The sequence below is a fragment of the Sminthopsis crassicaudata genome, chromosome 4, assembly GCF_048593235.1.
Source record: "Sminthopsis crassicaudata isolate SCR6 chromosome 4, ASM4859323v1, whole genome shotgun sequence".
In the NCBI taxonomy this organism is placed as follows: Eukaryota; Metazoa; Chordata; class Mammalia; order Dasyuromorphia; family Dasyuridae; genus Sminthopsis; species Sminthopsis crassicaudata.
Window position 1 is genome coordinate 442,302,940 of NC_133620.1, and position 20,812 is coordinate 442,323,751.

At 38.4% G+C, this 20,812-nt stretch overlaps 1 protein-coding gene across 2 annotated transcripts; it reads right to left on the reverse strand.

Moving 5' to 3' along the window:
* Window positions 1-226: 226 nt before the first annotated feature.
* Window positions 227-20,576, reverse strand: CTSK (cathepsin K). Of its 2 annotated transcripts, none has more exons than XM_074263430.1 (8): window positions 20,359-20,576; window positions 18,499-18,628; window positions 17,865-17,987; window positions 13,180-13,335; window positions 7,838-8,056; window positions 3,015-3,180; window positions 2,561-2,666; window positions 227-979 (listed from the first exon to the last, which is right to left on the reverse strand). In XM_074263430.1, exons 2-8 carry the CDS (start codon window positions 18,625-18,627, stop codon window positions 880-882), a joined length of 999 nt encoding a protein of 332 aa, XP_074119531.1. In that variant the 5' UTR covers window position 18,628; window positions 20,359-20,576; the 3' UTR covers window positions 227-879. The 2 variants fall into 2 exon arrangements, with proteins under 2 accessions (XP_074119531.1, XP_074119532.1); XM_074263431.1 differs by having other exon boundaries at window positions 18,499-18,643; window positions 20,359-20,500.
* Between the last annotated feature and the right edge of the window lie 236 nt (window positions 20,577-20,812).

Sequence of the window (20,812 nt, forward strand, 5' to 3'; positions counted from 1 at the left end):
TCAATACAGGGGGAGAGCAGGAAGGAAGAGAAAGAATTTGGAACTCAGTATTAAAAAAAAAAAAAAAAGAATGTTAAATTTGACATGCCACTGAGGAAAAATATTAAATTGAAAAGAAAAAAAGTTTGTTTTAGGGCAAAAGACAAAAGCTTTGGGTTCCTTTTCCATTTCCAGGAAAAGTTTAGATATTGGTCCGGTAGGTCATCCATTGAAAGGGCACTAAAACAAGGGATTAATACTCAGTTTATTTCAAAACATTTAAGCAGAGAGGAAAAAAATACATATTTCTGATATAATCTAAACTCACTACAAAATAAGAAAATCATAGTTTCATGAAGCAAGATGGAAAACAGGTGCCTCTCACTTTTGAGGACGAGAAAGACATTATGGAGACTCACAAAACTTGATGGAAGGAACTCGGACAGCTGGACAGACATGATTTCATGTCACTGTCTGCATCCCTGCCTCAAGACAGAACAAAAAGGGCCGACTTGGCTGGATGGGAGGCTGCTCTGTTTGGAAGCTCTCCTCACATGGACACAGCAGCACCAGGACAGCCTGCCCACCTGCGACCCAGTGTCCACACCTCCCAGGCCACGGCCCTGTGTGTGCATTCAGACTAGCCCCTGTACCTCACCCTTGACCCTGAAATTTCAAAGGAAACCGAGTAGAGGTAGGGGCTGGGGAGAGAAGGAGGAGGAGGAGGAGGACATCCGAAAGGCACTTTGTCATACTGAAGGGTAAGTTGTAAGTGAACCGTCTGCAAACCCCTGGGTTTGCTCCGAGAGAGTGGCCAGCTCTTTTCCAAAGTGCATCTGCAGCCTTGCAAGAATGGAGGGAGATGGAAAGGAAGAATCAAACAAAGTCCAAAGACCAGGCTCACATCTTGGGGAAGCTGGCCAGGTTGGCAATGCCACAGGCGTTGTTCTTGTTCCGGGCCATCAGGATGTAGCCTTTGTTGCCCCACTCTTCTCCCCAGCTGCAGAAGGGATAGAAAACAATTTTACCGGCTTCTCTCTACCCGGCAGTGTAGACCCCTGGGCAGTGTAGACCCCTGGGGCTCCCACCTGCCTTAAACAAGTACTGGCTCACTGCGCATTTCCAGGGGGCATCTCCCTCAGCGAACAGGCCTTCCCCACCTCATACATCAGTTCTAAATCTTCAACTTCTTCAAATCCTCCGGCCTGGCTCTTATCTCACATTGGCACTGAGCTACGAGCTCTGGTTAACTTTTATAGCATCTAATGCAGGGGTGAACAACTGGCTGGGGGAACAGGACACCCTCACAATATGAGGAGGCTCCAGCCAGAGCTGCTCCCTCCTCTCCTACAGAACTGCACAAAGGACTGGTTTCCCCCCTGAGCTGCTAGACAAAGCTGCCCATCCTTTTACAGGCCTACCTAGTGAAGGAGGGTTCCAAAAGCTGGGAATTAACTCGAAGAGAGAATAAACGTGAATTCCATTTCTGAGGAGAATTATAGTCTTGGGAAAACAGCAATATTAGGAAACCACCCCCCCCAAAAAAAAAAAGAAAAAGGGAAGGCCCCAGATGGAAATGAGCCCTGGGTAGGGGGGCCTGTGATGGTGGGCCCCCTGTGGGGTGTTCTTGGTAGTTTGCCACTACCTTCTCCAGCTCATTTGACAGATGGGGAAACTGAGGCAAACAAGGTTACATGACTTGCCATGGATCACACAGCTAGGAAGTGTCTGAGGCGGAGTCTTCCTGACTCCAGGCCCACTGCTCTATCCACTGCTCTCCCTTACTCTCCTACAGAGGCCTATTACAGCCTCATTAATGTACTTTCAAATAGCTTATAGGTAGAATCTAGATAGAGCTTTAAGGTTTGAAAAAAACACTTCACAAAGATCTCATTATATCTTCACAACAACCTTGAAAGGTCCCCATTTTACAGATAACAAAATGGAGGCAAGACAGAGTAAATGACTTGCTAAGTGTGGGAGGCAGAATTTGAACTCAGGCCTCCCTGGCTCCTGGTCCAGCTGTAACCATTGAACCATCCAGCTGCATTTTCTAGTTCCATATGGTTTGATTGCAATTATTTCCATTCCTAAGTATGAGGTGATTCACAAGTTATAATTATTCTGGCTCCAGGAGCAGACACAACAAAATGCATCTTGAAAAAGCAGCACAAAAGATGCCATCAAGCAGGCTTTAGGACAACTTCAGAGATGAAGGCAGAAATCTCAGTGACCCTCGGCCCTCCCTTTAGCCTCTGTATTCAGGCACTAGGGGGCGCCGGGGGAGTGCTGAGCCTGGAGACAGGAGGACTGGCTGGATCCTCAGACACTGGGCAAGAGACACCTTGTCAAATGAGCTGAGAAGGAAAAGGCAAAGTACTTCAGAGTCTCTGAACTGGGGACTGAAGCCGACACAAGTGAATGACTGAACAAGCCGGGCGCTACTGGAGCGGGGCCAAGCTCCTAGATGCCCTCAGTGAGCGCTCCAGGCCTGCCCGCTTCCTTAGTACAGGGAAGAAAGGAGCCGAAGGAACGAGGCGGGTGGGCTTGATGTGGGGGCTCTGTTTCTGACGATTTTTACCTGTTTTTGACAATCCAGTGTTTGGTGCCCCTTTGAATCCCGTATCCCACGGCCAGCACCGCATGGTTGAGATTGTCAGCGTTGCAGTTTTCATCGTAATACACACCTAGGGAACGACTTTGTGCAGGTTAGGATTCCTGGCCGCTTGGGGAACTTTCTGTCTCTGCTCCTGAGGCCCAGAGGGGAGATCAGCATTCCTCTCCAGGCCCCTCCCGCCAGGAATCTCTGTGGGATCTCCCAACTCGTGAACTTTCTCCATCCTATGACTTGACCCCAGAATTTTTCAGTCCATCTTTCAAGGTGGAAGCAAGGGCTGCCAAGCTTTCTCTCAGGTAAATTCGGAAGCCAGAAGTGTGGGCCAAGTCCTAGAGGACTTTAGTCCTTGCCAGAGCAGAACCCACTCTGCCCAGCTAGGAGAGCCCCCAAAGCCCTGCGTCCCTCCTCAACATCTTACCTTTGCTATAGAACTGGAAAGAAGACAAGCTTGCATCAATTGCCACAGCAACGGGTCCCACTCTGGCCACTGCCCTCTTCAAGGCCTTCTCGCTCCCTTCTGGGATCTCTCTGTACCCCCGGCATTTTGCTGCCTTGCCAGTAGGGTTGTACATGCAATTTTCATCCTGAGAAACCAGGGAGAGAGAAGATGAGAAGATTATTAAAAAGATGAGGGGAGCTGAGGGTGAAAACCATACCAGAATTTGCTTTTGTGTGAAGAGAAGATATACTTCTGTGTCTCTGGCTTAGAAAAATAGGGTGACCTTAACCTAAAAACCAAGAATATCCCTCTGGCACTAGGTCATCAAGAAGGATTTCCTGAGCCTTAGGTCACTGTCAAACACTTCCCACAACCACGTGCAAAAAATATGTTCTACTGGCAACTGAGAAAGTGCCAATTTATCCTCCAGGTTTAAACCTGTAACAGGAATGGAGGTGGGAAGAAGGGGAGATGAAAATTTCTGAAGATAAATTTAGGATTATCTGCTCTGTGCAATTTAGTATTATCTGATCAAAGGACTTTCTTGGAGTTTGTACTTAATTATTTGAGGTCTCTTTTAATGCTGACATTCTACATGCCTCCAAATGAAGATATTTCAGCAGTCTCTCGAAACACTATCACTGACCACCTTTTCTACTGCAGGTTGCCCTTTGCACACCATCCAAATCACTGGTCGAGGGAGGGGCCGGAAGGTACCTTGCTCCCCTACACCATCCTCACTCTTCTTCTATTGCCATCACTCAACAGTCGCTTCCACTGTGAGGTGCATTCAGTCTAAATTTATTACTCAATGAAGATTATGATAGCTCTTACTTACCAAGCTCCAGGACACTCTCCTCCTTCCCTAAGTGAGTTCAGGTCCTGGCTCACAGTCTCTCTCCATCCAAACTCCTGCTCTCATATGAGGAGGCTTTGGCACATATGGATACTCTCTTAAACATCCTACTTCCCAATTACTTGGAACTATTTAATTTCTATAACCTATTCCTCCACTCCATCTTAGCTACAGAAAGATGATCATACCTTTGATTCCACCATCACTCACAAATGTTCTAGTTTCATGTTCTTGAACTCCAAAATTCCTTTATCTGATTCTAATCTCTTGACATTTTATATTTTCCTCTGCCTTATGACCCATACTACTTGATCTGACTATCCTTGTTTGCTATAGTCCTAGATTCATCCTCTTTTGCTCAACAAAAATTCTTTTTTCTCATTAGTATCTTATTTTTCCAAATATATGTAAAGTTGTTTTCAACATTCATTTTTATATTTTATGTTCCAAATTTTTCTTACTCCTTATTTTACACCTCCTTCCTCCCTAAGACAGTAAGCAGTCTGATACTAGCTTTTTAAACATATTCTTATATGTTAAAGACAATCAGACCAAATTATAGAAAAAAATATTATATAAGAAATGATAGAAAGAACAAAGAATATATATTCTTATAAGAATAATCAGACCAAAAGGGAAAAAACCAAAAGAAAAACAAATAAACAAAAAAGTGAAAATGTTATGCTTTAATCCACATTCAGTCACAATTCTCTCTGGATGTGGATGGCAGCCTATTGGAACTGTCTTAGATCATTGCATTGCTGAGAGGAACTAGTCTAATAGTTGATCACATAAACTTGCCATTGCATGTGTACATTGTTCTCTTGGTTTTGTTCACTTCGCTCAGCATCAGTTCATGTAAGTCTTTCCAGACTTTTTAGAAATCAGCCTGCTCATTATTTCTTACAAAACAACAATATTCCATTATATTAATATAACCTAACTTATTCAGCCATTCTCCAACTGATAGGCATCCATACAATTTCCAATTTGTTGCCATCACAAAAAGAACTGCTACTAATATTTTCACACATGTAGGTCCTTTTCTTCTTTATACTGTCTTTGGGATACAGACCCAGTAGTGACACTGATGGATCAAAGAGAATGCACAGTTCTATAGCCTTCATATCAAGGAAAATTCTTGAAAAAAGCTGTCTATACTCAGTGCCTTCACTTCCTTTTCCCTTACTCAATTTAGCGCTCTGAAATCTAGCTTCCGAGCACATTATTCAACTAACATGACTCTAAGTGATCTAAGTGATTTCTTAATTCCGAAATCCAATGGCCTTTTCTCAATGTTCATCCTTCTTGATTTCTTTCAATTCTTGGACCCTATTAATCACCCTTTTCTGGATGGATAATCTCTCTACTCTAGGTTGTCATATCACTGCTTTTTTCAATCCTCAGTTCTCTTTGCTGATTCTTCTCTCATGTTATTAACTTCAGCTTTCCCCCCAAGGTTCTGTCCTGGACCCTTTTCTATTCCACTTCAATATTATCTCACATGCAGACCTCATCTGCTCCCATGGGTTTAAATCATAGATGACTCTCAGATCTATATAGCTAGCTCTTATGTTATTTCCAAGCTCCATTCTCATCTCTCTAACTACATATTGGACATCTTGACCTAGATGTCTTATATACATACCAAAATCAACATGTCAAAAATAAAACTCATCATTTCCTCTCCTCCTACCCTCCCCCCTTCCCAACTTCCATATTATTGTGAAAGGTATCAGCACCATCCTTCTAGTCATCCAGGCTTGCAACTTTAGTATCATCTTTAACTCCTTTCTCATCCACTTATCCAGTCTTTTTCTAAATCTCGTCATTTCTACACTCACAATGTGTCTTTTCTCCACTTAAACAGCCATCATCCTGGTGCTGGCACCTCACACCTGGACTACCATAATATAATAGCCAGGTTGCTCTGTCAGTACCCAATCTTTCCCTATTCTAGTTCACCCTTTCCTTAACTGTCAAAATAATTTTTCAAAAGCACTGTTCTTATTATGTCACTATTTCTCCCCTTCCCTTCGCCCCAATCTAATCCAATTTTTTGTTTTTATAACCCTCCAAATACTCTTATGATCCAACAATCCTGTTCTTCCTGCTGTTCCTCACACACGGCACTCCATTTTCCAAGGCTATTTCTTTTCATGAATCGTCCTCTACATCTGGGCTTCCTTTGAACCTCATCTTAAATTCTACCTTTTATGGAAGGTCTTTCCCAGGCTAGAGTATTCCTTCTGGGATTACTTTCCATTTAGACTTTTTATATGTTATATATACAAATTTTTTTGTATATTGTCTTTCCATTAGAAGGTGAACTTCTTTGAAGGGAGGAACCATGTTTTGTCTTTTTTGTTGTTGTTGCCTAATTCTTGGCATAGTGCAAGCTACACAGGAAGTTCCTAAGAAATGTTAACTAAAAAAAAAAAAAAAAAAAAAAAAAAAAGGAAGATATGCTGACTAATCCTACTTTTATGCAGGGTTCCCCAAAACAAGCACAGATTAGTAATCTCAAAACTTTTCTGCCTTCTGACTACCATTCTAGAGGTCACTATGTATCTTCATATGTATTTATGCTCTCCATTGCTACTAGGATAAAATATCATAGTATCAGAGAGTTAATATTAATAGAACTATAAGGGACTTTAGGAGTCATCTACTCCAGTTCCTTCATTTTATTAATGGGAAACTGAGGATCAAAACAGCCAAGGCTCTCCCAAACTCGAATTTACAATAAAGAGCCCATTCCTCTCCCTATTAAGGATCTGCCCAATGAAATGCTTTATGGGAGTATAGGAGTTAAATTCTGTTGTTTGAAGCAACAATAAATTAAGAATCACCTTTTTTTTTTTTTTTTTTTTTTTAGTTTATAGCTGCAAATTAATTTATAATAATTGATCTAATTTTCTAAAAGCTTTAATGCCTAGCATGCCAAAGAAAGTGGCAAAAAAACCCAAAATATATAAGGAAGGTTTGGATTCTTTTAGAAAATTCCAAATATGCTCCTTTAAGACAGTCACAGATATTTTCTTAAAAATATGCACTTGAGAGTAGAACTGCAACAGCAAGATTATATACAAAGATCAATTCTGATGGACCTGGCTCTTTGAAACAGCGAGGTGATTCAAGGCATTTGCAATGGTCTTATGATGGAGAGATCCATCTGCACCTAGAGAGAGGACTGTGGAGACTGAGTGTGGATCACAACATAGAATTTTCACCTCTTTTGTTGTTGTTTACTCACATTTTTTGTTTTCTTTCTCATTTTTTTCTTTTTTGATCTGATTTTTCTTGTGCAGCATGATAATTGTGGGAATATGTATAGAAGAACTGCACATGTTTAATATATCCTGGATTATTTGCTATCTAAGGGAACAGATTGGGGAAGGGAGGGAAAAAATTTTGGAATACAAGTTTTTGCAAGGGTAAATATTGAAAATTATCTATTGTATATGTTTTGAAAATAAAAAGCTTTAATAAAAAAAAAAGAATATGCACTTGAGAGGGCAATTAGATGGCACAGTGGATGGAGTACTGGCTCTAAAGTTAGGAGGACTTGAGTTTAAATCCGGCCTCAGACATTTAACACTTACTAGCTATGTGATTCTGGGCAAGTCACTTAACCCCAACTGCCTAAGAGAAAAAAATTTTAAATTAAAAAAAATATATATATATACATTTTATAAAATTCTCTAGGAACAAGTAGCAAGAGAGGAAAATTGTAGTTTTAAGATCTGGAAGCTTCACTAAGTTGCTTAGCAGTAGCATTATTTTCCCTCTTTTCTGCTTTAGAGATATGGTCCCATTTCAAAAGCAGGATGAAAAGGGAGCAAGCTCAAAGCAATAGTTCTAGGACAAAAGAGACTGCGTTAGAAATGTGAAGGTGGTAATTGGAGAGAAAACAATGTTGTCTGTGTCTAGCGAGACAGCTCACCTGCCCAATGTAAGGGTAAGCATCTTCAGAGTCGATGCCCCTGTTCTCCTGTACATACTGGAAGGCATTGGTCATGTAGCCCCCACCACAGCCATCATTTTTAGACACACAATCCACAAGGTTCTGGGGGCTCAGGTTGAGGAGTTTACCAGTCTTCTTCTTGAGTTGGCCTTCTAAGGCACCCACAGAACTGAAGGCCCAACACGAGCCACACTGACCCTGGGATGATGAGGGAGAAATATTCAGAGAATCAATTGGCATTTTAAAAGAGAGAAAAGTATACATTTTAACCAATGGTTTCCTTACTATGTCCACTTCCAAATTCTTTTCTTTGTTTTGTTGTTATTTTATATAGTCAATTTCTTTACTGTATTAATTCTGCTTCCTAAGCTGTATATTACTTCAACTCTTTCTATATTTTATTGACTTTCTCTTATTACTATAACAACACAATAATATTCTGTTACACTAGTGTGTTACAATTTATTTGGTCATTTTCCAACTGTTGGACATTTGGTTCCAGTTTCTTCTTATGTTTTTGTACTGATTTAATAGTTTTCTCTCTCAATGTTTCTCATATGTAGTCACAATTCAGGGATCCATGTAGCAAAAGATGATCCACTGAAAAACTCTTATGTACAGGTTGACTTAGAATTATAGGATGACAAATCTCGAGGGGCCATTAAGGATCATTTAGGAAACTTTCATTTTACAGATGAAAAGACTTGCCCAAGGTCATGTAGCTAACTACTGGCAAAGTCAAACCCAGAAACTCCTGACGTCTAGTGATCCTTGTCACATTACCTAGCACACTCTGTTATCTCCCACCAAAATACACCTGGTACACTCCCAGAGAATGAAAACCAATTTTAATATACATTAAAACAAAATATAACTAAAAAAGTAAAAATCTGCTGGGATGTCAGGGATAGGATGAAGATCATGAAATGTATCAACAGAAATTGGATTTCACCTTTATTATTACATATAACTAAGAAATGACTGAACTCCTGCCCAAATGTCCTAAGGAATAAAGGCTGATCCAGAAGCAAGAGAAAGAAAGATTCCTATCTATGTATTCCCAATCCATGGAAATTTCCCAACTCAATGGAATCCTTATCCTTAAAGAGTTCCCAATTTGATAAAACTGACATATTTAATGATTCCTGCGTTGGATAATCTCCTAAACAATAAGGAAAGAGAAGAATGGCAGATTAGTCATAGTGTTTCCAATCTATTTGAAGGAAAGATATCCAATGTTAAAAATATAAATATGCATATATGAATAAAATAAATCATAAGTAACATATCATAATGAATATTATATAACAGCACAATTATATATAATATAAATATATATATATTTCTAAACAGCTACACCAAATGTAGAGCACTATGTTTAAAGTAGAAGAAATGCAAAGTTAAATGAGACATGGGGCCTAGTCTTTTAGGTGATATCGTCAGATAAGGTATAAATATAGACAATTATAATACCTGATATTACAAGAAAGATGGGACCTGATATTTTAACAAAGGTGTTGCATTGAAGAGAGTGCCTGGCCCAGAGTCAGGATAATCTTTAAATCTGGCTTCAGACACTTATTGTGTGATCCTGGGCAAGTCACTTAACCCTGCCTGCCTCAGTTTCTTTGTTTATAAAATGACCTGGAGAAGAAAATGTCAACAATTCCAGGATCTCAGCCAAGAAAACACCAAATGGGGTCATGAAGAATCAGACATGACTGTAATTACTAAACAACAATAACAAAAAAAATTACATGAAATACATTAGAGAGTGAAAAAACAAAATATAAAATGTCTAAGGAAAAAAAGTCATTAAGAAGCAACAGAATTAGGGAAACTTTCCTAGAATAGGTACCATTTGAATTCAACTTTAAGGAGAGGATAAGAAGTCAAAGAACAAAGGGAAGGATGGAATTCCAGGCATTGGGAACAATCAAGCAAGCAAAAGCACAGAAGTATGAAATTATAATGTGTGCTCAGGGACAAAGTTGTCCAGTATGGGTGGAATACTGAAGAATGCACATGAGATAAAAGCTGGAAAGGTAGGTTAGTGCCAGGCTGCAGAGGGTCTTGAGGGTCCTCCAGAAAACTTGAAGCTTTATTTGGTAGGCTATGATCACCAGAGATTGTGTGTATGAATATCTACACACACATGTATGTATATATGTATATGTGTATTTGTGTACATGTTTTTTAAAAACACCAATGATTCCAGCTGGGCCACCAAGAAGGGATTAACAGAGGGAAATAGAAGCAGGTGGATGTGAAAGAAGTCAATTCTAAGAATCCAGGTCGGTGGTAATGATGGCCTATGATAAAATGTTCAGAGGGAAAACAAAAGAGAGGAGATAGCATCCATCCTTGGAACATAAATGGAATCAAGAGGACCTTGTAGCTGGCTGGATAGAAGAGAAAGGAAAGGGAAGATACTCAAATTTGAAAAGTAAAGGTCAAATAGTGCTATCCCCAGAGACAAACAGTGGTGTCATTAGCAACAAACTCAAAGGATGATAATGGCCTTGATTGGAGACATGGAAGTAAAGATGTCTTGTGGACAAGTATGCTTCCTTTCTCTTTATTTCTAAATTTTTAAGTTATCTCTACCTAATACTTCTAAATTGTTATTACCTGTAATGTCTTCATTAATAATTAATTTTAATTGCCAATTTGGTTGTCTTTTTTTTTTTCCTGCATTCTCCTTAAGTTTCCTTATAGCTTCTATACTATTGACCACTTTCCCAAGGAGTCTCTTTTCCCTCAATTTCAAAGGCATGTCAGCTCAGATAAGAGACCAGGACTACTAGCAGTTTAGTCCATTGAACTCTGAACTTAGCAATGTGTACTGACAATACAAAGAAAGGCAAAAAACAAACATTCCCCGCTCTTAAACAGTTCAAAGTTTAATGAACTAAAAATACTGATGTAGGAGGGAAAGTCCTGGAGTCAAATGTCTAATGGAGCAAACTCATCTTTGGCTACAAGGAGCATGAGCTTCCTGCTATGGAAGTTCTCAATGTCTTCTACTGCTACACCCATGAGAAGGAGGGTAGGCAACGGCAGCTTCTCTTGCTCCTCTTAGGGCAAAGAGAAGGCCCAGGAGCACCATTTCATGGAAAGGACACTGGATTTAGGCAGAAGACCTGAGGTCAAATCCCAGCTTATTAGTTATGACTTATATTGGTCTAATCAAATCACTTCCCTTTACTGGGCCTCAGGTTCCTCATTTGTAAGATGAGTCTCATGAAACAGATAATCAAAATTTCTTCCAGCTTGAAACCTATGCTGCTTTCTTTGACAGGGGTAAAGCAGCTTCTACCCTACGTACCAGGTTGGAGGTGAGGAAATTCAGCATAGAAAAATGAGTGTTGTCCTACCTGGGAAGCCTTGGACACATTATTTTCATGATCTATTTGAATTTCTTCACCTGAAAATGATAAGGTTGGACTAGGTAATCTTTAGATTTCCTTCCAGCTCTAACCATTTTCACAAAGATGGTAGTAGAAGCCATGGGAATGAGCCAGACTGCTGAAAGATAACAGAGAGAAGAAAAGAAGAGAAGCAGAAACAGCCCTTGGAAATGCCCATAATAAACAGGAAGGAAACAAAGAAGTAGCCACTAGGAAGAGGAGAGCTATGGACATGTAATGCCTGTGAAATTGAGGGGAAAGAGAATATCCTGTGGGAACAGTAATCAATAGAATAGAAGCTACAAGGGAAATCAAAGAGAATGAAGACAGAAAAAAATCAAATTTGGCAATTAGAATTAATATTGAAGACATTATAGGTCTTACAACTTAGATGTATTAGGTAGAGATAGCTTTTAAAAATTTAGAAATTAAGAGAAAGAAATAGATGAGACAGGGTAAATGGACTAATAGAAAGCTTTTTAAGAGTGGAGAAATTTGAGCATTTTTATGGCCAAACAAGGAGCCAATAGCAAGGAAGAAAATGAAAATTCAAATGCAGGGGAAGTAAACTTAAGTGAAAGTAAGGACATCAATATAAGGCTCAGTAATAATTCATGGTGTTCTGGCTTTTGTGATTTTGCTTAGAATACCCTTTTCTGCCCTATTTATGCCTACTGAAATCTTACCCATACTGTTGTTTTTTTTAAAGCAAAGTGAATGACATTTGTATAGCATTTTGATGGTGAAGATGATAAGTAGCATTTGTATAACTCCTCAAAGTTTGGTATGGTTTGCTTGTTATTCAGTTGATTCAATCATGTCCAGCTTTTCATGATGCCATTTGGGGTTTTCTTGGTAAAGATATTGGAGTGGTTTGCCAATTTTTTCTCCAGATTATTTTCCAGATGAGGAAACTGAGGCAAACAGGGTAAAGTAACCATCCCTGGATCACATAGTAAATATCTGAAGCCAGATTTGAACTCAGGAAGCTGAGTTTTCCTGACTCCAAGTTGGGCACTCTATCCATTGTGCTTTCTATGTTTTCTTATAGTTCACCATTAATCTCAGTTATTGTACTTATTTTTCTACTTTTTATTTGCATATTGCTTGTATAATTAAATTTAACCAAGCATGACCTTGAGGGAAAAAAAGATAAGAAAATATACCTCTTTTTTGCATAAGTGTGCACTAATTGCATATTCTTTCAAATTTGGCAGATTTATTGATTAGTTTTGCTAAATTGGGTTTTTTTCTGTTTTCTTTCTTCATCACAAGGAATAGAAAAGACAGAGGGATATAGTTAGAAGTAAAAGTTATACACAAATGACATCAATAAAGTTAACATAAATATGCTTAAATGAAAGAGAACAAAGTAAATTTTATTAACTGAAACAATATAGATACTACAAATCAAAATCTCTGGAATGTTGCCAAAGAAAACTTTTAGTGCTAAATTCTTACATCAATAAGAGAGAGAGATATAATGATATGAATTTTCACTTTAAAATTTTAGAGAGGGAATAAGCAATACACAAACAGAAAGTAGAATTAGAAGCTATTAAAATGGTAGTTGTTGCGAAGTTGCTACTGGCATTTATATTCATAAGCACTTTTTATTGATAATTGGTTAAAGATATTTTAAAAAGCAAAAAATAAAATTAAAATTAAAAAGCTTGACTTGTAAAAAGGAAGAATGGGAGCTATGTGCACTGTAATAATTTTTACAAGAAGATGAGCAAAAGAGCTCGTTAAGTGAATGCAAGGTAATACTGAGACAAGTATATGAAGGAAGTTGGAATAAACTTGGATTTCTCCTTCTGAATCTCATTTTTCTGCCTCCACCATCTGATTAAATAGAAACAAGAAATGGAAGTTAGTCACATACACATATCCTGGAAGCACAGAAGGTACCTGATTTTTGACAGGGGTGACATATCCCTTTTTTCTGTAGTCAATAGAATCAGGGGTTCTGCCCTCCCAGTCGGGAATATAGAGGGTGTCATTGTTCTGGGAGCGGGACAGGGGCATCTTCAGTCCAGTCATCTTCTGTACTACCTCCTCACTGGTCTGAAACACAGAGAAATAGTTGAAACAATCAGCATTATGAAAGGAACAAAAAGGATGAAGAAAGTGATTTCAAAGATTGTGAATTATGCAAGGTGACAGATTAGAGGTCCCTTTTTTACACACTGGGGAATCTCGAGACAATCTTTAAATCCCAGGAGTTCCACAGAAATGAAGAGTAGAATCATCAGAATCTACTCTCTTCCCAAACTCAATCCAAATAAAAATATTCTTTATTACTGACTTTATTACATCAGTCTTGATGTTCCACATTCACGATCTTCATGTTAGTTTCTTCTCCATCATCTCTCATGTTCAATTTTTTGCCAAATCCTTTCAATTATACCTTTACAATATCTTTCTCATCTGTCCCCTTCCTTCCACTCTCTCTACACTATGCCTAGACTAGTTTGAGAATTTCCTAACAAACTCTTCTGTCTCTGACCTTAATTCTTTATAAACCATTCTTCACACCACTCCCATAGTAATGTAATTTATGCAGACATCTGGTGATATTAGTCCTTGGCTCAAAAACCTTTTCAGTGAAGTTCTATTGCCTGCTGAATAGAGTTCACACTCATATAGTTCATGCTCTCTAATAGAAATATGGCAGCATGTTCCTTTCCCATTATTGATTCCTGTTACTCCTTCCAAACCAAACAAGGCTGCTCACTATTCCCAGTATATACTAATCCTTGTACTTTGCTGCCTCCATTCCTTTGCTCACACTACCCATGACTAGAATAGCCTTTCCCTTTCTTTATTCACCGTATTCCTACTCATCCCAACACCACACTTCCTCTGTGAACCCTTCCTGATCCCTAGGATTCTGGGTCATGTCTTTTCCTTTTTTAATTCTATTGCCTTTTTAAAGTCTGGCTTATGACCTGGATCTTTCTATTGGCAAGAGTTTGGCAATATAACCTAAAATCCTATAGCTGACTATATCCACTATTGTATGTGTGTAGGAAATGGGGATAGAAAACAGGGAATAGCAGCATAACTAGAGGCAGTAGAAGAAAGTCCCAGCTTCTATTTCTGTTTCCCCTGGGGAAATGACTTTTCACTTAAATCTCCTGGGCATGGGGGGAAGGTATGTGCTTATACAGATAAAAATAAAAGAAAAACACCTTCTCTCTTACTATATATTAAAAATTTCAAAGATCTTTAGTTTTACTGATGTGGGTAATTCTTTTACTAATGCAAATTACAAACCCACCATAACTTAATAGTCTTTAGAGAATTGTTACAGCTAAAATATTTCACCATCCTTTGGGGTCAACCTAGTAATGAACCTTGCCAAACTTAGCTAGGAAGACAAGTAATCCATCTCTAGAGCTATCCCTGTTGACTCTTCCCTCTAGTAGAAAGCCTAAAAAGCTATTCCACCATTGGCATAGCCTTCGAAAACTCAGGGTTACTTCTTCCCTAATAAGGCATCAGAGTAGAACTTTAGTGGACTTTAATTATAATTCCTGCTATCATAATATTAAATTGTAATTATTGATGTGTTCCCCCTTAAGAAAAACCTATGCAAAAATCTGATTCAAAACAAAATTCAGAAATTTATTTGCTTTATAAAAGGGTTCATTGCAGATTTCCTTTAAACAGATCATCCACATTTTAAAAGAATGTTATTACCTTTGGTTTTTATATCACTTTCGTTTCCATGCATATATAGCCTTTTCCCTATCCCTGACTCAGGAGCCATCTTTTTGTAATAGTGATTTAAAAAAGAAGAAAGGATTTCAGCAAAGATAACCAATGCATTGTGTCAGACAGTTTGTGCAATATTTCATACTAATGGAAAGGTTTTTGAGCCAAGGATTAACATGACCAGATGTGTGCATAAATCACATTACTCAGGAAGTGGTATGGAGAATGGTTTGCAAAAAATTAAGAACAGAGACAAAAGAGTTTGTTAGGAAGTTCTCAAACTAGTCCAGGCATAGTGGTAGAGAGAATAGAGGGAAAGGGACAGATAAGAAAGATACTATAGAGGTAATATTGAAAGGATTTGGCAAAGATTGAATATGAGATGATGGAGAAGAAAATAACCTGAAAAATGTGAAATGTGGAACATTGAGGCATGTAATAAAATCAGTAGATAAGAATTTTTATTTGGACAAGGCTTGAGAAAAGAGTAGGTTCTGATGATTCTACTCTTCATTTCTGTGGAAATCCTGGGATTTAAAGATTATTTTGAGATTCCCCAGACTCCGTAATAAAGTCCTAATAATAAAGGAAAGTATGTTTTCTCACCTCTTCTTTCAGGATAAGCTGGGTCATTATAATAAAATATCATTCAGTTTCCTTTTATTATTCTTTGTTTGCATTGTTGTGGTAAGTGTATCTAATATTTTCCTGGCGCTACTTGTTTAATTCTGCATCAATTCATGTATTTTTCTAAATTCTTCACATTCAACATATTCATATAATATATAATAATATAAATAAATTCGACATTTTTATTTCTTACAGACCATAGTGGTCTACCTATAGTCATGTATCACAACTTGTTGAACTATTTCCAATCAAGAGGCACCTATTTTGTTTCCAGTTTCTTGCTATAACAAAAGTGCTGCCATGACTATTTTAGTATGTAGGATACCTTTCTTGGTATATTTGCCTCTACATCTAGGCATGTGAAGATTTTAATCATTTTTAGAATGATTTCAAATTGCTTTCCAAAATGGCTTGGCCAATTTACAACTGCTCCAATAGTGTATTAGTGGGCCTGTCTTTCTTTAGCCACTCTATATTGACTATTTCCATCTTTTATCCAATATGTTGGATGGGAAGTGAAACCTCAGAGTTGTTTTGATTTGCAGTTCTCTTATTTTTTATGATTGGGACAAGTCTTGTATATGTTTCTTAATAGTTTGCAATTCTTGTGAGACAATTTGTTCATATTCTTTCATGCCTTCTCCAATATAATGTAAATGCTTATTTGAAAATTGTTAAGGGAGAAAAGGGAAGCTTAGAAATTTAAAGTTAAAAATTGGTCAATAAGCATAAAGCATTTCTAAAATTGTAATACCTCAGCAGGATTCAGAACTCATATAACCTAATTATAATGACCTTTATCCTTACATAGCACTATGTTTACAACTTTTTGCATTTATCCTATATTATAATTATTTGTAAACAAATCATATGATCAGAGTCATAAGCTGGGGAAGGGTCTTATTTAGCTCAATCTTCTCCTTTCACACAGGGGGAAACTGAGTCCCAGAGAGTAAAAGTGGCTTGCCAATGGTGATAAAAGAGATAAGCAGACGATCCATTTTGACCCTAGACCCAGAGGTCTTTTCATTATATTTTTATGTCTTTTTTTACACATGAATCCCCTAAATAACTGTAAGCTCTAACAAGGCAGGGATGATGATGTCCCAGTTAAACTTTAAGTTTCTTCCAGCACCTACCATAGAGTTTCAAACTTAAAAAATGTTTGTTAAAAATAAGTATTTAAGAGGAGAGAAAAGAAACAGATGGGCAAACCTCCAAACTATAAAGTTTAGAAGGAAAGATGAAGGGAACCCAGACTGTCTGCCAGGCTTTAAAAAAAATAAAGAAGTAGAAAAATTAGCATGGATTTTTGGGGGTTCTAGAAGAACTAAGCATATTTAACCTAAGTTCTAAATATACTGTTTTTTTTAAATTTTACCTGAACTCTGGGGTATTTGAATTTTTTTCCTGACTCCAAAGCGACTCCAAGTGACTGGTCTGAGATGAGCAAAAAAAAGTGCTGCTGTTTCTTTTTTTTTTGCTGAGGCAATTGGGGTTAAGTGACTTGCCCAGGGTCACACAGGTAGGAAGTATTAAGTGTCTGAGGCCAGATTTGAAAAAAAAAAGTGCTTTTTAAGAGAAGCTGATAGATAGCAGTATTTGAGGAATCCCAAGTAGAAAATTTAAAGACAAGCCTAGAAATTCATTGTTGATGCAAAACATTCACAGCAGCACTTTTTGGGGTGGCAAAAACCTGAAAACAAAGTGGGTACCTGTTGATTAAGCAATGAAATAGAGTTCATACAAATATTGCACCACGATAAATCATGAATATGAGGAATTCAGAGAAACACGGAGAGACTTAAGAAATGATGTAAAACACAGAAAGTAGAATCAAAAAAAAAAAAACAACCCACAATGATTATATGCAATATTTACAACGCAAATGAAAACAAAACTGACTTCAAATTAATTATAGTGAACAATCTTCAATCCAGAGAACAGAAAATTTAACACATCCCTCTGCTTTTAGTAAAAAGGTGAGGTACTATGAGTACAGGAAGCAGGTGCATCCTTACAATAGACATAGTTGTCAGTTATGTTAAACATTTTTTTCTTAAATTACAATATAACATTCAATGAAGGAAAGGGAATATATCTTACAGTAACTCTGATGTACAACAAAAATTCCAAAAGATATATTTTTTTAAGTGGAATACAATCTTAGGATGAGCTGGCACCTGTTGCTAGATTGAGACTTAACCTTTTACATAAGTAGAAACTACGGGATGAGACAGACTTACCATGTCACCCAAATGGTTCATAGCCAGCTCAAATGTGTGAAGACCAAGAGAAAATTCCAGATTGTGGGCAGAAATGTATTTTAGATTCTTTTCCCAAATCAGACGTCGAGAGATCTCATCCACCTAAGCAGAGCAGAGATGATGCTGATTGAACATCTTTTGTATATTCCACTAAGGATAATCTTAAAGTAAATGCTATCACAGATTGAGAAGATAAGACACCAGATACTCCCATACTCTAGGAGGATAACATGGGTAAACTAAATATGTATGAGAAAAAAAAATGTGAAGACTACTTGTAAATTAGTATATAAAGACAAAATATTACAGTCACATTAAGTCTTATGTCCCAAGATGATATCAACCAAGGGACTGCAAGAACTAGGTTGAATTATTCAAGGAAATTTTTTGGAAGAAAGCAATTTGGGAAAGTTAGAAAGGATTGTTGGAGATGGCTTGGAGGTCAGAGAGGGTGAAGTATGAGTGAAGAACAGAGTGGGCAGGTTTGCCTAAAGTGGAAAATTTCTATTGAAGGAGGCCTAGTAGTTAAAAGAATGTTATAGGGTAGAAGTTTCTTGACCCCTCAAATACTTCCAATTGGCACAACCCATGCCTCCCTGTAGATCCCACACACCTTGCTGTTATATTCTTTTCCATAGGACTGCTTCCACAGCTTCCACTGTGTATCTAAAATTTCTTCTGGGTGATGAGCAGAACTCACCACTGATGGCAGCAACAGCAGCAGGATGCTGAACTCCCACATCCTGAGGGAAGGAATACTGTCCAGATTTTAGGTATGCAAGGAATAAAAAAGCTGCTTTCAAACTCCAGGCCAGGGATAAGAGAGAAAACCATCATGTCAGGAAGGGGGACAGAATAGTAAGAATGGTTTATGAACAAAGAGGCAAGAATCTAACCCTGGATGAAATCTAAACATCGGAGAAACTCGATTACTTTTGTTTGGTTTCTTGACTCCTCCCTGTATAGTTTATCCTGGTGAAATATCACCCAAATGCACACAATAGAGAAACATTAACAAATACATATGCCAAGACTATCCAGGGCAGAACAATCAGATCTTTTTACCAATGCATAAAAATTGAATACAACTGAATTTAGAGGGCACAGTTAACATCTGTGATTCTTCAGCAATTTAGTGCCATTAAAATTTTTTTTTTCATTAAAATAAGAAAGCTACCAGATGGTAAGCTGAAGAGTATTCCAAAGTGTCTGCTCCTCCTCCCATACACATCCATTCCTTTCAAGTGAACACTCACTTTGTGCTGTTTGACTTGAATGTGGTTTAGGATACTTATCATGAATGCAAATGTTTCTAGCTCTACATATGTGGGAGGGAAAGGTAAAAATGATCTGAATAAATTCTCCTCCCTCTCTCTCCACAATGTGCCCAGAAAGCCTGGAAGGGATGATAAGGAAAAGAGAATGATCAGAGTAGAATTCGAATAGACACTAGGTAGAGATTTTGTTGTGAGTAGTGATTCTAACCTACTTTTCTTTCAAAGGAACCGTAAGTTCTTAGATAGATAATGGACTGCTGAGTGGAAACTTGCTCACTGAAAGGATTTTCCTCCCTGCCTCAATCTGTTTTGCTTTCTCTACCTCTCATTCTTTTATTTCTATCTGCCTCTCCCCTACAAAGCTCCAACCTCCCAAACCCTCCCCACCTCCCAAGTCTACTGCTGCCATTTCTCTTCCTCCTTTCTCAGGAAATTGCTCTAATACCAACCAGCTGCGGTCATAAAGATTTCCTTCTTTTCTACTATCAGAAGCCCTATTGCTACCTCCCAAGAGAATCAAACATGAGCTGGAAATCAGGCAGTTCCTGAAGATCAAGCACCCCGTCCCTCAAAGGTTCACACAAATCTTTCTTCAGCCATGGCTTATCATCTCCATCACAGAAGCGGTGATAGTGTAATATGCCACCTGGCTTCCCGATCCCGTGTACTAACAATTTTGAGTAGGTTAGGCTACTCAGAGCCATTTGTCCATTTCTTCAACACTTTTCATCTTATTGTACCTTTAGTACTAAGGACCAGTCTTGAGAGTCCCTTCTATGCAAGTCCAGCCATATCAAATGTTAATTGCAAGGCTGAAAGCCCAGAAATCTTAGAAAGAGGAGATGGCTTTAACACTTCTCCCCTCCACCTCTGTGTACCTATTTGTGTACCAAGCTCTAAACTCTCTTAATCCCTATTCCCTAGCCTTTTGAAAATTACAAGCAGTGCCTTGGAGGGGGTGGGAGTTGGTGGAAAAAGGAACCCTAAATCCTTTACTCTCATTACTATTAAAAGACAGAGGCCACTACAGGACACACTGCAGATTTCCAGGCAAGAAACATCTATGTGGCAACAAAACAATCCCTGGAAGCCACGCATCCATATTGTAGTATCCCCTGACTTTTCCTAAAGAAAGAAGGCAACAGACAAGGATGAAAGGTTTAAGGACTGAGGTAGGGGTAGAAGCACAGCTTTACCTGATGACGGTCTGTTCTTGAGTCTGGGGAGGAAGGCACAGGCGAGTGTGGAACTGAGTGGACGATTATGGATGCTAGTTTTATTCCAGAAAGTTTGAGGAAGTCTGCTCCAGCAGTTGGCTGGAAAATCTGGACTGTCAGGCTGGAAGTGGCAGGCGGGAGGAGGGTGAGATGGGGGATGGGGATCCACTTGGAAGGAAACCAAAAGGGAGAAGGGCAGGAGAATAGATTTGCATATCAACAGGGAACCAAAGTTGCTGAGTGTTAAGTTTCACATGACTGTGGCACACAGAAAACACGTCTTGGAAGCTGGACTATTCAGCCTCAACACATGATTCTCCCAAGTTTTGTCTTCTCTGCCTGTCTTCTGGCTGAGAGGGATACAGGCTGTGGGGAACGAGCTTGGCTTCCCTAGTTCCACAAAACTCAATTTTCAAACACACTCACTCACCCA

What these genes read in the sequence shown, in the direction of transcription:
- CTSK (XM_074263430.1), bottom strand. Translation starts at nt 18,627, where the DNA reads ATGTGGGAGTTCAGCATCCTGCTGCTGTTGCTGCCATCAGTGGTGAGT. An exon ending in GAAAAGAATATAACAGCAAG is followed by an intron (nt 17,988 to 18,498) that starts GTGTGTGGGATC and finishes TGCTCTGCTTAG; the next exon opens with GTGGATGAGATCTCTCGACG. An exon ending in TCACCCCTGTCAAAAATCAG is followed by an intron (nt 8,057 to 13,179) that starts GTACCTTCTGTG and finishes TCATCATCCCAG; the next exon opens with GGTCAGTGTGGCTCGTGTTG.